At 32.2% G+C, this 16,043-nt stretch overlaps 3 protein-coding genes across 3 annotated transcripts; 2 read left to right on the plus strand and 1 right to left on the minus strand.

Moving 5' to 3' along the window:
- Positions 1 to 951: 951 nt before the first annotated feature.
- LOTGIDRAFT_160501 (hypothetical protein) lies at positions 952 to 6,282 on the plus strand (the record flags this gene model as incomplete). The annotated part of the gene is made up of 12 exons (XM_009055631.1): positions 952 to 979; positions 1,323 to 1,489; positions 1,888 to 2,103; positions 2,428 to 2,543; positions 2,732 to 2,802; positions 3,190 to 3,353; positions 3,782 to 3,979; positions 4,151 to 4,239; positions 4,491 to 4,602; positions 5,198 to 5,392; positions 5,604 to 5,830; positions 6,168 to 6,282. 12 exons carry the CDS (start codon positions 952 to 954, stop codon positions 6,280 to 6,282), a joined length of 1,698 nt encoding a protein of 565 aa, XP_009053879.1.
- Positions 6,283 to 8,640: 2,358 nt separating this feature from the next.
- On the minus strand, positions 8,641 to 12,684 carry LOTGIDRAFT_215012 (hypothetical protein; the record flags this gene model as incomplete). The annotated part of the gene is made up of 10 exons (XM_009055632.1): positions 12,559 to 12,684; positions 11,773 to 11,912; positions 11,245 to 11,320; positions 10,825 to 10,897; positions 10,475 to 10,539; positions 10,123 to 10,225; positions 9,653 to 9,838; positions 9,354 to 9,447; positions 9,074 to 9,142; positions 8,641 to 8,757 (listed from the first exon to the last, which is right to left on the minus strand). The coding sequence occupies exons 2-10, from the start codon at positions 11,902 to 11,904 to the stop codon at positions 8,641 to 8,643; spliced, it is 915 nt and encodes a 304-aa protein (XP_009053880.1). The 5' UTR covers positions 11,905 to 11,912; positions 12,559 to 12,684.
- Positions 12,685 to 12,883: 199 nt separating this feature from the next.
- On the plus strand, positions 12,884 to 15,601 carry LOTGIDRAFT_232056 (hypothetical protein; the record flags this gene model as incomplete). Its single annotated transcript, XM_009055633.1, has 6 exons — positions 12,884 to 13,020; positions 13,543 to 13,626; positions 13,919 to 14,126; positions 14,572 to 14,667; positions 15,055 to 15,507; positions 15,555 to 15,601. The coding sequence occupies 5 exons, from the start codon at positions 12,884 to 12,886 to the stop codon at positions 15,346 to 15,348; spliced, it is 819 nt and encodes a 272-aa protein (XP_009053881.1). The 3' UTR covers positions 15,349 to 15,507; positions 15,555 to 15,601.
- Between the last annotated feature and the right edge of the window lie 442 nt (positions 15,602 to 16,043).

Below are 16,043 nucleotides of genomic sequence, written 5' to 3' on the forward strand. Positions count from 1 at the left end.
TCCAGCCCCGTCGTTAGGGTGGGATCCGTATGGCCTGCGCCCCAGCAAAACCTGTACAAAATCTGAGCCCCAGCACCAATTCATTCCTGGCGACGGGGCTACATCTATCTCTCATCGATGTAGGTCCTGCTTATATATATCTGCACAGAAAACAGATTTGACCACAGAAGCACCGGTAAAATCTTTCGTATTTTAAATGCTTATTACAAAGAATGTCAAAAGCTGATGTGCTGAAATGAAATTAATGGAGTTTTACATCCCACTTTTATGCACTTAATGGGATAATGAAGACGGGCAACGCCATGCATTGTGTGATTAGGGAAATTTTAAAGCCGCATTGAAAGCTTATGTAATTAAAAAACGTATCTTCCATTCAATGAAAATTATACGACGGACATCTTTTGGCATTTTGTCTGGCTGTGTGTCGATTTGTACTCAAGCAGTTTATGACGGTTTGACACGTGGTCGATTCGTCTCTAATAACAGAGGGCGCCATATTTGAAAAATGAAAATAAATATTTTTCAAAAGCAAGTGCTCGAAAATAACTTTTAGGATACATTATCTGTTGTAAGTATGGCTGTATCTGATGCTTAGAATGTTATTGCCTGTCTGAACCATAGAATCACAGATATCATCTAGTGTCGGTGAGCTGGAGTCAGAAAAACTAATTTCTCCCAAATTTCATAATATTAATAAAGCCTAGATCTAGATATCACAAATATTCAAAAAAATAGTAGCAATCTAGCATGCCATTTCACCTTTGTGTTGGAATTTGTTCGAGTTCATAGACTTTTGAACCACGATGATTACGGTCAGCACAACTAGGCCTACTTGTCAATCTTTTTACAAAAATTGATTGTCATGATCTCAAGGCCCAAAGCTGCCTGTTGGGTTGGAATCTACACAATTGTAATTGTTTGTTTTAGGAAAAGTGAAGCATATTTAAAACCATGTTGTCAGGTCGCAGTAGATTAAAAGGTTTGAATATATTTTTTTAGTATTCTCATATATGTCTAGTGTAAGCTTAAAAAGCGTTATCTTACAGAAAAATCTTAAACACAATTTGTGAGATGATGTCAGAAATATCAATTTAGGTCTTTTGAAAACTTTTAATACTCCCTGGCTGAGGTTACATCTAATTTTGTCAATTTTTCTTCATGCTAATACAGTCATAGGCACAAGCTTATTGAAATAATCAGCGAGACATAATTGATTATGTAATTGATTATAATCAAAACACGCAAAAAAAAAACGCGTAAAATGCTCATTATTTAAGGATTAATAAATTAATTTCATAGTTTTTTTTGAAATTTTGATCCAGTATTAACAGAGGGTGATCATGATGAAAATGAAGAATACTATACAGCAAGTCCTATTGATCAGGCTGCACTAGAAGAAGTCAAACGAGAAAGAAAAAGAAAGAAAGTAACTAAAGAATTATTTGAAACTGAAAAGGCTTATCTTCATCAATTAGACCTTATACATAGAGTAAGTAATAAACTTACAGGTACCTCAAATTTTTCGTCAACTGGGGGTGCACATTATATACGGGTAAATGGATTTTTCCGATTATATTCGGAAATATACGGTACCAGTATTTAAGAAGACTGGTATTGTGTGGTATTTTATCAGATGAAACTTACATTACATACATCATGTAAGCAAGATCCAATGATTTGTAGGAAGACAAAACTGAAGCATTAGGTGAAATTATGCCTGTTTTATAACATGGTATCTGCACACTTGAATTCCATGATATATTATAATAACAATATTGGTATACAACTATCAATAAATTTTGACACAATTTCAAATTTAAACTGTTATGTGATATTCTTTAAAGCAATTATATTCCTTTTATTATTATTTCTCATTTCTTTTTTCAGTTTTTTTACTTTCCATTACAATTTGCTTGTTTGATATCAGATGAAGCTCACAGTAGAATATTTAGTAATTTAGAACAGTTGATAGATGTCAATCAGAAACTATTAGAACAGATGAATCAGACCACTATAGGACAAGCCTTTCATCAACTTGGACCCTTTCTTAAACTCTATTCTATGTATGCTAATAATCATGAACAAGCTGTATCCACTCTTCAGGTAAGAACATTTTTTGTTAAACTTGTCCAAAATGAGTATTATTTTCATCAGTGGACTTGCATGCCATTTGAATCCATAATACTGAGCTATTATCCATAAAACTACAGGTAATCATTGAAAAAGGTTAATTATAATATAAGCGTTTTTCAATGATTACTTAGTTAAATGGATTTATGGTCATACAGGGATCCTTTTGTGAAATGAACAGTGATTTATAAACCTAAATATTTTCATTAGGTTAGAAAAAGGTGATTGGACATTTGGACATGTGATTAAAACGATATCTCAAATGTTCTTACCTAGTATATCTTGTTTATTTTGCAGGAGTGTTTAAAAAGCAACAAGTTTTCTGAATATTTACAAAAACAAGAATCTAGACCTGAATTACAAGGGTTAAAATTAAATGCCCTTTTGATTACTCCAATACAAAGAGTTCCAAGGTAAACATTAGTATTAGCTCAGTTATTATACTGCAAAATTAATCTCATTTGCAAAACTAGCAGTTAAGGTTTTATATCCAAAGCATGTGTCAACAGTTAAGTGACCAGTTTCTCTTTTTAATGTGAAAATCTGGCACTTGGTTTGTCTACAATTATATTGAAATGACCTGAACGTTGTTATATTTCAGATATAAATTATTATTACAAGAATTAGTTCAATGTACAACAGAAGATAATCATGATTATAATAATATATCAGGTTGGTTATATTCCTCTCTGTATTCAAACTTAAATGTGATTCCTTTGATTCGAGAAATACTAGACTGGATTAGGACATTAATATAACCATTTGATCTGAATGATATTTGCAATAGTGACATTATGGTAAATAGCAGGAACTATATTTGTACAGGGAAAATATTAATGGTTTTAAAAGAAAGTTAGAAAACCTTTATTGGATAATGTGAAATACTGGGCAAGAATTTTTTCTTTAAATTCTGGTTTGTATTTGGCCAGTATTTGAGGCAGTGATGCCCTTACCTATGTATTCCATACTTGGTCATTGATAAAGATTAAAAGTAATTGAAAAATTCCTAATTGTGTAATAACTGACTTGATAACTCTTCATTTTGTTTTAAAATTCTAGATGCTGCTAAACAGATGGGAGAAATTGCTTCACATATCAATGAACATATTAGGCAACATGAAAACTTTCAGAAAATGTTATCTATACAAAATAGTTTTGACAGCTCAGCTCCTAAATTAATGGCTCCTGGTAGACAGTTTGTCAAGGAAGGACCACTAAATAAGGTAATTATTGTCTCAGTCTGTGGATTTAAGGACAATGGCATCTGCTAGATTGTTGTTGTTGAACTGATAAAATGTCTTGTAGCTTTTATTTTGGTTAACATGCAAAAGTTTCATTTGTTTCCAGTCACCCATTCTGCAAAATAAGCAGAAATCTATGAAATATACTTGTTAAGAGTGTTATTTAAATACCAGCTGGTAGATAGGATTCTATGGTGATTTTCTTGTAAAATATGGTGTCTTCTAAAAATATTTGGTAGGAGTTATAATTAGTGAAAGTACTATCTTTGCCTTTTTGAAAGTGCCAATCAGCTATTTTTCAACTGTACATAGTCTTATAGAATCTCTCTCTGATAATGTTGATAATCTAAAAAAAAAAAAAGATTCTAGAATAGAAAAAATTCTTTATAATGAATCTCCTCTATTTACAGGTCTCTCGAAAAGGTGGAAAATCTCATGAAAGAATGTTTTTCCTGTTTTCTGATATATTATTATATGGCAAACCTAAATTTATTGAAAGTGGTAAAAGATCATATAATTGTTGCTGTGTTTTTCCACTAAAACATTGTAAAGTAGACAAGATGTTTGCTCCTGATAGTACCAATACTCATAGTGGTGGAATGTTTAGTGTAAGTATTTATAGGAATCGATACACCCTGACACTGAAATCCTTTTTTGTCCACAGCAATTGTGATTTGGCATTCACTGGCTATTATCTGCTTTTAATTTTTATGGTTACTTTCTTTGAACATTTGATCAAAATGAATCAAAAGTATCCAGTAATAATCATTATTTTGTAGTTATCATGTAAAGAAGAGGTGTTATTACTATATTCTGATAATCAAGGTGAAGCTAGTGATTGGGTTGATGTCTTAGATAAATCTATTAGGTAAGACCACAGAAGTAGAATTTTGTTTTTTTATTGCTATAGTCTGATATAATTTCAAGGCACCTCAATTTATTTGAATCTAACACATTTTTAAGATACATAAGTTCACATTATACTTGTAGAATTATTACCATTCAAATACTCGTAGTTGTGTAGTTTGTCATCTCTTATGTAGAAAAAAATCACATACATAAGTTTTATCTTATCTGAATAAGGTACCAAATTCAATATATTTGTTTTTGTTTTTCAAGGAAATTATGTACAGACAGACAAACATTACGTAAACCCAGTAGTAATAAAATACCATTACGTGGTAAATCATTACGTAAACATCGTAAATTTCAGAAGAAAAATGACCCTAAGGTAATGATAGAAACACTGATATACAACTTGCATCTTGTACTTGTATCTCCAATTTTTCTGTGGCAGCTGTGATGCTTAGATAGGTTTAGGGCTTGCTTCTTCAGTGAAGATCTAGGAAACACTCTCATTTTGATCAGGTATTCTGATGAATTTAACATATTACATTTAAAAGTGCTCTTCCCATCAGGTTTAAAAATACCTGCAAATATTCAGTTTTGTATTTTAGGTGGCCTGACAGTTGATGTGTGTCATGTTGTAGTCATTTAAATAAGACATAAGATTAAGGACCAGTTTGTGAATTGAACAGTTCAAACTTGGATAAGATACTAATAATTTGTGCTCTAGTTCAGTGGTTTCCAACCTTTTTCAGCCTTCACACCCTGGAACAATCACTTGGATCTTTCACACCCTAAAAAAAATTGTTTAGCCACATTTTCAGCATGTGTTGATGTGAGGTGCTCTCCTAAACCAGTTGGCCACACCCCAGACACCCTAGTCCCACACCCCCAGGGGGTGAAAACACTCCAGCAAAGTTTCCCTCAAAGAGCTTGTCATTAAAGTTATTTAATATGGATTAGTTTCTAATAATTTTTAGAATACAATACCAAGAACACCTTTACGTCCAATGGTAGAGGAAGAGGAGACCTGTTCACCACAATTAGACAGACTTCAACCAGTACGTCAACAACTTCAATTACTGTATGATAACAGTGATATCACAAAATGTTTATCACCAGGTAAAACTGGAGCTGTAGAGTGCTCACCTGAATCTGATATATGCTCACAACTGGTAAGTTCTTGTCTGAAAGTCGCCTTTATTGCTTGCATATTCTTTTGACACCCATTTTCACAAAACTTCAAATGTGCTTCTGCTTTGTTGACAATGTCCAAAGACTTTGGCGCACGAGTTTCTAATTGGTGAGATTCATAAACACTATTTTCACAGCAGTTACTGAAAGCAGCATAAGTTTCATGTTTTTTTTTTTTTTTTAACCTTTTAGCAAGAAGATTCATTTACGATAGCAGATAGTGCTTCATGTATAGATTTACATGCTGATGTTGATTTAGATGATTTGCCAGATGATATATCTGTAGCAACTACCAGAAGTCAGGACCATCGTAGTGCCTCGCTACCATGGCAAATACCTTCTGCATCATCAACTACTAGTACCAGAAGTAGAACACTTAATTCTAGATTAAAGGCATATGTACGCAAACCTTGGCAAAGGTAAGTATTGATGAAATAAGCAAGTTCGGAATATTTGTTAATGTGACATGGAAATGTCAAGTGGATTTCATTGTACAATTATGACCCTGTGTGCTACATTCTGTAAATGTGAAAGGCCACAAAAAGAGCAATGTTTTTACCCTAATTCCACACTGCATGACAACACATTATTCTTAGAAATAAAATGTAAAATTTTGCTCAGGATGAGACCTTGTATTGAATTGTTTGAAATTTCTAGAGGACTGAAATGGTGAAAATACAAGCTTAAAGTGTCCTTATCCATATACAAAGCCTCTTTACGTATCTATGATATGGCATATCAAATTTGTTTTTGCAGATTTCTGGCAGTGAAGAAAGTTATTGGTCAACAAGAGAATTGCTCACCATTTAGAAGACGTACCAGAACTGCTTCTAAAACTGCTTATGGAGCTCATCTACCCCAAAGAAAGTAGTCATAGGAACATTCCAATATCAGTATTTTTCAATTTAAAAAACTAAATATCTAGCAAAGGCCTTAAATGTAGATGTTATTATATACATGATGTAGTTAGATAATATATCAATATATGTGATAACTGTTATGGACAATTATTATATTGTTATTTACTTATGAAAACACCTAAACTCTACCATTCCTTACATATTGTATTTAACTTTCCAGACTAATTCAGTCTATTTACAGCATTACTTCTGTTAAACTTTCTGTATTATTCTTTTTGATCTGTAAACATAAAACTAAAACTTACTTTAAAAAATCTTAACGATTCTTTGACAATATTAGTCACTTTTCTTGTATTACAGTAGTTAGTAAATGCATTGAGTGGATGGATTGGATTGTACGCTAGCAATGTCAGAATACTTGAAAGCAGTGTCAGAATACTCGTAAGCAATGTCAGAATATATGTACTTATCAGCAAAGTCAGAATATATGTACTTATCAGCAAAGTCAGAATACGTGTAAGCAATGCCAGAATATATGTAAGCAATGCCAAAATATATGTAAGCAATGCCAGAATATATGTACTTATCAGCATGCCACAAAGTCAGAATAGTCTGATATCTTTTTCGTAAAAATAGAATATCTATTAGAAGCTTTTATAATGTCTTTATCGTTTGGTTCTTGTCAGCCATATTGCTATATTGTAAAGCTGTAGATAGAGATAATATCAAGGTTAATTCCGCATCTAATATATTATATAATTGATTGTATTTAGTATTTATGGTAGTAGCTTTATTTTTATCCAGTTATTGTAAATGTTATATTTTATAGATTGTATCAAAGTATTTAAACTAACAACTGTATAAATACTAATAAAGAGATTGTAAAGATGTTTTCAAATCATCTGTACATCACGAGGCAATCGTAGCTTCCTTTCAAATTTTTTGTATTATGTTGAAGAAACAAGATGTGGAATTCAAAGACCATTTTAGATTTTCAGTAGGGTTTACCAGATTGTAGCTATTCAAATGTTTCATTGTTGAAACCATGTCCCTCTAAAAAAATAATTTGGATCAAAATGTCATATGGTCATATTTTAATATGTGGAACTATAAGCATCCCTATGTACATTAAAATTTCTTTACTATCTGTTAATTTCATGATACCCAATCAAGAATAGATAATTTATATTATTCCTTTGTGTATTTCATTTTGATGGCCCAAATATCCAGGTCATAAATTGCATACAAATTATTTATTCAAATCTTTTTCAGTTTTCAGGAAGACATCTTTCTGTTTTTCTGTTGGATGACTAAAGACTATTTGACCTAATGTTTGGCCATTTTAACAAAAAGATTGGCCAAATTGAATAACTTCAAATAATCACATCAAAAACAGTAATAAAAGAATTTTATTAATTGACATTCATGATTGTGTAACATTTTGAAACAATAACAATTCTGCTCAAAGAAGAAAATTTGATTTACATTGTCAATACTATGTGACTAGAGCCACTATCCATTTAGCACCGTTAGATATTATACAGATATTAAAAATATCATACCATTGTTAAAGGAACATGCTAAAAGACAAGTTATGGAGTCCAGAAAAGAATTTTCGTCCATATTCATTGCCTGCTCCTGCTTCTCTGTAGCACATCCATCTTAGTCCTTTAATGTTCTGGTGTTCCTTCTCATTGATGCTTTACACTATTTATTATTATTTATTAATGATTGATACAAAAGAATGAATGATTGACTCAATGACTTAACAATGATTAAATTTAACTGAAAATGATACATGATTAGTACAAAGCACCTTGATAACAAGTTTAACATGATTTTTAAGTCATCCACTGGAGCCCAGCAAACATTGAGATATCTCATAAAAATGATACAAGTCAAAATGATGACTGAGCAATTGTTGATGAAATCGGTCTGCACCACTGAGTAGTGTGTTCACATATTCTACCAGCATCACTCGGCAGGATATTGCAGACAAATTTTCCGAAATCACTAAGTAGAGTGTTCACATTCATGATTCTGCCAGCATCACTCAGCAAGATAGTGTTGTCAAATTTTCCAGCATCAATCCTTCAATTGTCTGCATCACTCAGCAGAATATTGTTGACAAAAAAGTGTTAACATTGTACTCAGCAAGACAATGTTGACAAATTTGCAAGCATCACCAGGTCAATTGTCTGCATCACTTTATTATACAATTATTCCAACTGGTTAATCATCGTCTGTTTCTGATTAATTATACCACTTGGCATAGCTTTTACAAACCTGCATCCAACACAGAGTTGGCATTTGTCTCATACAAACTGTTTCTAATGAAAACAACACATAGTACACACATGAAGATGATTTTACTTTTTCTTCTCCTCCTTACATGTAATACAATATCTTTGAGCAACCAGTAATGGTGGAGAGTATCCGTCTGCATATGATGTGTCTTCAAATAGTACAGAATAATCATCTTGTGGCTGAAATATAAAGCATATCAAAATTAGTTATATACATAATATATTCTCATGTTTACCCCTCTTCTTAATTTTGTTATGTTATTAACGAAGAGTGTTAGACCATACTATATTCCCATGTGTTTTGGTTATGCATAATGAATGAAAACTTAAAGGGTGTCTTATGACTTGGTTTACAAACTGATACAAAATGCAAATTTGATGCTTGATAACATATGCCTCCTGCACAATTTATTAATGTAATTTTGTAATGGTTATATTTATATGGGCTATGCAATGGGTCTAATTTTGAAAAATTAAAAATGAATGCTTTACTTACTCCTTTGGGTGGAATTTCAACAACAGCTCTATAAAAACAAGTTGTCTGAGGATATAATGCTAACATCAACTGAAAATGGATACAAAAAAAATGATGACATTTTCAAATTAAACTGTCAAGCACAGGCACATCCACTTTAAAACATACCTTTGTACAAAGTAACACAAGGTCTTAAAAAAAAAAATCCACCCAAATCTGAATAAAATGATAGTGGTACAAATAATTGACTATCTTCACACCTCCATTTCTCAAAATATTCTCAATAAAAGCGTAAACTTACTGTTCCTTTTGGAAACAAGGCTTCTGGATCAGTGTCTGGATTAGCTTTCCATATTGGAAGGGGAACAACTCTTCTTTTACTTATAGTATGTCGTCTAAAATGAATAAAAGTATTGTCTAATAAGTAAAGAACATAGAAGGATATTTGAATCTCGCTCTGATTATCGTATATCAGTAACAGATTATCAAGTAACATTACTTCTCTAAATGTTTGTTAATACCCATGGAGAAATCAGGTCTATAACAAATAACTTTTTCAATCAAATCAAACAAAAGTATGTCCATTCGGACAAATCTTACTCTTTTCCTTCTTCAGCATCAATATCATCTACTTCATATTTATTAGTATTAGCATTAAATGACACCACTTCAGCTAGGATCCAATTTTCTTCACCATCAGTACCTTTAACTCTAGCTGCTACTTTATCACCAGATCTAGCCACATAGGTACCATCAGCTGGTACTGCACCACATAGTGGAGGTGGACTACAAATAGTTTAATAAAAATATAGAAAAATACCTTAAACTTATGACTTGAAAGTAACACGCTATAAAGCTTTCTATAGACACCAGCAGAGTTAACAATGAGGAAGGGTTGAAACCTAAAAACTAAAGTATATTGCAGATAACAGTCCAACTCTCTAAGGACAGGTTCTGTGCTTTTTTTCTGATACTATATTCAATGTCTTGAATTCTTGAAATCTGTCTCTTAAATCACAATAGGTGGAACATACAAAAGAATTAATTATCAGTTTTAGCATCTAACTTACCGTTCTCCAGGTTTGCTGACCCACAATGGTAATGTGATGGCATTCTGTTGTAACATAGACATTAAAACACCTCTTCTCATAATCTGTTTAGGTCTATCAGAATCTAGAAAACAAAAAATTCACTTAAGCTACATGGGAAACAGTAACTTGCAAGGATATTACAATAGCGTAGCTTCTACTGTTGAAACATGTTATAGATACATAATTTGGAGGGAACATTTCAGAAGAGAAAGTGGTTCTACTGAACAGAAGTCGGCATTCAGCACTGAATTTTTATGGCCAAGTAGATGTCAAATACCATAACTTTCTTCACCTCATCCTGGACAAGTTTTTGATCTTAAATATATCTTACCTTGTCTCCTATTGTCTCGAATTGTTTTGATTTCACTTATTTTATCTAGAGCTTTCCGTAATAATCTAAAATCAAAATATTGAAAATTAATATCATTGCATTGCAACTTAAAAACTGAAAAATGATCTTAACTTTTAACATATAAAGATTAAAAAAAATGACTTTACCATAAAAAAAATTGCTGATTTTGAACATTTTAAAAAACCAGTATTCATTTGTGATTTTTCAAGTTATATTGATAATTAATATAGTGGCCAATATAATTGAACGGAATTGAAAGTAACACAAAACACATGCTATCTCGTGCTTAAATGCAAGTCTGTCTATATTTGACTAATATTCATACTTACTCTGCCTCTAGTTCAGCATCTTGCATAGCTGTATTATATAGCCCTCGTAATTTAGTTTTATAATATGGTGTTACTGAAATAGAACTCACTCATTATTTCATAGCTACAAAACTGAAGTTCACTTAGAATCATTTCTATTAGCTGATCCTTAGCCAAGACTCTTTTTGCCCAGATTATTCATGTACATTCACAGCTGGAACGGCTGGAATTTTTAGGAAAGATGACTTTCTTAAGAATTTCACACACTGACCAATATTAGAATCCATAATAACCATGTCATGTGAACTTTCCAATGACATAAAATTTTTATTGTGATTTATGAAAATTTTTGTAAGAATGAGTTCAAGCCACCGAGCTCCTTAAAATTTAAAAGAAGAAAGGTGGATATGACTTCATATTCTTAGTGCTACCCTTACTTACTTTTTTGTTCTTGTTGCATTCTCTCATGTGTTTTTGAAATATTTGTCAAATTATGTTCACCTCTTGATCTTTCATCCTACAAAATCAATTTAGATTCGCTTGATTTTGGGTGTAAATTTCTAAACTTTTAAAAATCAGGTTCAGCTTGCGAACAAGGCAAACTGAAAAAGGGAAAAACTCAAACCATTCAAATAATCCCTCCATTTTTTAAACTGATGTCGAAGCTGCAACAGCAAGGCCCCTAATTTGTGATGTCATGTTTGTAGCATCCTCTATGAAATGACAGGAAAACTAAAGATCTTCTTGTAAAATAATTTATACATAAAATAACAATGTTGAGATAGTGAATCTAAATTCAACTTTCAATTTGTATGTATACAAAATCTGAGTCTTAAAATAGTGGTTTGAGTATGTTTAGTCATTGGCCTGAGCCTCAAACAAACATGTGGTCCTAGTGTGTTATAAAAAGTGGTCAAACTTTGTGTTGGTCTGAATTGTCTTGTATTCATAAATTACAGAAATTATTACCTGAACTTCATGAATAAGTTTAAACAATTCTTTTAAAGCCTCTCGAATTTTAACTTCAGCATTGACTGTGGTATTATCAGCTGGTGGGACAGGTGACGCTGATAAACCAGCATTAGATTTATTTCTTCCCATCTTTCAATCTACAAAAAGAAATAAACAGCATTGCTAACTTAATAAGCTCTATAGCATTTTATATCTTTATCCAAATATCTACTTTACCAGTTGATAGAGCTTAGTTTTAAATAGGGCCCACTGCCCACCTTTGAGACTTTTCAAAATTGAAGTTTGATTGTTTACTTATAGTTCAACAAAAACATGCTGTTTATATATTAACCTGTTATTATATTCAGGCCAATATCAAGTTGTCATCGATCATAATTTTCGCATGAGATAATGAGAATCTAAACTAGGTCTACATATTTGTTAAATCATAAGGGAAGAGGATGTCAGATTATGGAACAAAATCGTAAAAAAAAGTATCGTCCATAGCATGGCAATAATCAAGAGTAATTGTATTCAGGAAAAGTTATGCTTAAATCCAGAAATTGAGCTCATATGATAGGTATGACTACAAAATTCAAATACTTAAAGAGACTGCTTTTGGACTTCTACCAATAAGCCTATGTGTAAACCGTAATATTTGTGATGATGGAAACAGTTGCTGGACTGCTTTAGTGAGTGTTTAATGTCCCAACAAGCCCCACATCACCCTAAAACATCAAATCAACCCTTCTTCATAACATATAATCGATCATTCATACTTTATATATTAAAATGGGTACACACCTTTGTCCAGATACAAAAGAATTAAGAAATATATTCTTTTCGACCTCTTGTGTTGGTAAATGGATTAATATTTTTCAGAAACTGTTCGAGGGTTTTCTTCTCAACAAATGAGGATTTCCATATCCTACAAGTCAATTTGTCATTCGGTTCCTGATTGGTTCATATATGCAATATTTTGTTTCAAGTAGTTTGATTGGATAAAACGAGGAAGTCCCCACGCTTTGAAGGTCAAGGTCAAATAAAGGGATTTTTTGCTTGGTTATCAAGTATTTTCTGAAGAGCAAAATGTAATGCACGTCTGGAAAACATTTCTTTGTATACTATTATGGCGATTGTCAACATTGTTACTGCTTCAACCGGTCTACTATTTTTTATTTCCTGCTATTTACTGACTCAAAAAGTTTTGAACAAACATTTTACTGCAAATCTTAACAAACATGACATCGCCAATGTATCGGAAAAGTATGTGACATGCAAGTAACCATAATTTAGGACTAATTCCGCTTTTCCAGGCTTGTTGATCTGTAAAATTCAAGAACATAACATGAACTGAAGACGAAGTCATCCTTCCAATTGTTAAATTAGATCACTGTCTACAGTTACTGATAAACGTAGCAGTTAACTTCACTTTTGTCCTATTGGCTGTGAAAGTCATTAGATCGGATTGGCTTTGCATTGAGTGTACAAAAGCAAAGTCCTAGCTTGTGCTGGGGACCTTTCTTGGGGGTATAATGAGTTTGGTCCTATTCATTTGTATGAGTATGAGTTACCGCTTAAGTCCTTAGGCTGAAAGAACTCTTAAGAAAAATTTCAAATTATTGATTATTAGATGAAGTAAATCGGCTCACTTTATTTCTATATATGGTGAAACAGGCCCCAGGTCCCCCATTTTGCAAAATATCCTACATTCAGAATTAAGGTATGACAAATATCCAGACGCCAAGACCCAATTCATTTCTAAAGACAACTTTTTCTTTATTTCAGAATTGTTTGTAGTATACAGGCAGTATGTTCATGTATAGCAGGTTTTATAATAGCTAGATCTTGTCATGATGTAATTTATGACCAGTAAGTAAAGTCTGGAATTCTGACAGTGATCTGTTTCATTTCAACCAATGTTGCATCTAATAATCATTCTTTCAAGGGATTGAAGAACACATACCATCACTCTGCAAGAAAGTATCAGGATATGACATTTGGTTGTCCAAAACTGAAAATTATCTAACTTGAAGTCACATTATTATATTTTCTCTCTCTACTTCTACATATTGCATTTTAATTTTTTTTGAGAGTCAATATCTGAATTCATAAAGTGTTCCAACTTAAAGTTCCTTAAAATTTATTATTATTTTTATTTTAGACACTGGTTATCAAATGGATATGCTTGTTTTGCTCTGCCATATTTCATATTTGATTGTTGGGCTATGTACACCACTCATTATCATGAGCATCAGGGGATTTTAAAACATAAAGATGTAATCAACAGACTCTACCATTTTGTGATAAATACTAAACTATTGCTAATCCACCATGTTGTGTTTCCTATCATATTTTTTCCTATTTTAATGGTAGGTATTGTTATCCAAATCTATCTATACTCACAGCTAAAGATACATTGTTTCATGGAGAGCAACTCTGGTATGTCCTGTTCAACCAAATACATGATCAGATATGGAATTGTGTCTATTACCAGGGATACACTATGAGTAACAAAGCTACTGCTGATTCAAAGTTTTGAAAGAAGAGTTGATAGAACCTGTCAAGTGGCTTTTTGTGTTCTAAGAGTAATATCTGCTTTACTAGCATAATCCATCACTGAAGCAATTCGATTTCAAGCTCTATTGTGCTCTATTGTCACCGACTAAAGTCCTATCAAAGATTTCACTAACTGGCTGCGGCCACATGAGGAGAAGAAAAAAAACTCCAGTCGGTCATTTTTCACTATGTAGATAATCACAATAATGTGCAATTGAAAGGAAAATGAATCTATCTAATCTATTTGAATTATTTCAGTTTATTCGAGGAGGAAAGGGAGATTTTTTTGTTGGTGTATTTTATATGATAGAGATCACAGTGCCATTTATTAGTGCCAGGCAAATTATGTTACAGGTAAATATAATCAAAATTTAACCGTATTATGAACAAATTCTTACATTAAATTGAATGGTTGGGAAACTTTATTATTGCATTAAGAAAAGAAAGACATAATGGAACAATATTGAGGTGCACTTGATTGGTGAATTTTGCACGTTCTAGATTCATGGAATAAATGTGTTTCACGTGTGCGGAAAAAACCGTAGTTGTAGACAGAATTGAAATTGGAGAAAGGAAAAGGGAAAATTTTGAATGTGACATGTGAAAGTGAATTTTGTACTGTTTGATCGAGGCCAGAATTTGAACAGAAAAACCCTGTTCAGAACTTGCCCATCAAGCACCACTTTGGTCTCACTATATGATTGTGATGTCAACTAATGGTCTATGTTATTCTTCTTTCAGTTGAAGTTAACAGACTATCCGTCCTACTCTGTTGTTGGTCTATCTATGATTGCAGTTTTCTTTATAAGCAGAATTTTAGTCTTTCCTTATTTATATTTTTGTTATGCCAAATATGCCAAAATATCATTTTTAGATGTATTCACACATATACCAGTAAAGTGTAATATAGGTTGTTTGGCTCTTCTTTTACCACAGATATATTGGTTAAGTTTAATGATAAAAGGTGCAATAAAATTTTTCACAAAGCCAAAATTCAAATTAAATGGCTCATCGTTTTTTAATAAGATAAGTTGATTATCATATAAGAGAGATTCAAGAGGGTGTTCAAGCCTTTGTATGCTCTTAGGGATCAGGAAACCAGTACAATTGACAATCAACTAGTCACTATTCAACAGAAGGCACTGACACAGGGTTAGTCTGTGATTCCTGTGATTCCAAAAGTGTACCATTTGGCCTGAATACTATTTACTGCATTAAATACTGGATTAGTCACAATCCAATCAAATTTCCCAGGAATTACAGGAATGGAACCAAATGATAGAGTGTCTGCAATACCACATACAAAGACTAGAACACTTCTTTCACTTAGGATTTCTTATTACTGAAACCATTCCAGTGTTTACATCGTTCTTTCATGAAAAAAATTATTTTTTACAAAATTTATTTATAAGGAATGTTAAGCCTTTTTTTTTTTTATCTGAATCAGGAAAACTGGAAATTGGATAATATTTCATTTATAGAATCCAGCTTTTCTTTAGGGTATAATATTCAAACAGTGGTTCTGGAAATAGCTTTGTCTCATCTTTCACTGAGCCTACTCTCAAAAGCACTGGCCATGGCATAAGAATTGTTCATTCTTTATGGTACCGGATAGACAATCAAACTAGAACTTCTGAAGACTATTTACATATATTCAAGACTCGAATCAGCTCGAAAAATGTGCATCTGTTCCTTTAAAAGTGAGGCTTACAAATATCAAAACAGAACTG

This window comes from Lottia gigantea (genome assembly GCF_000327385.1).
Source record: "Lottia gigantea unplaced genomic scaffold LOTGIsca_25, whole genome shotgun sequence".
Lineage (NCBI taxonomy): Eukaryota > Metazoa > Mollusca > Gastropoda > Lottiidae > Lottia > Lottia gigantea.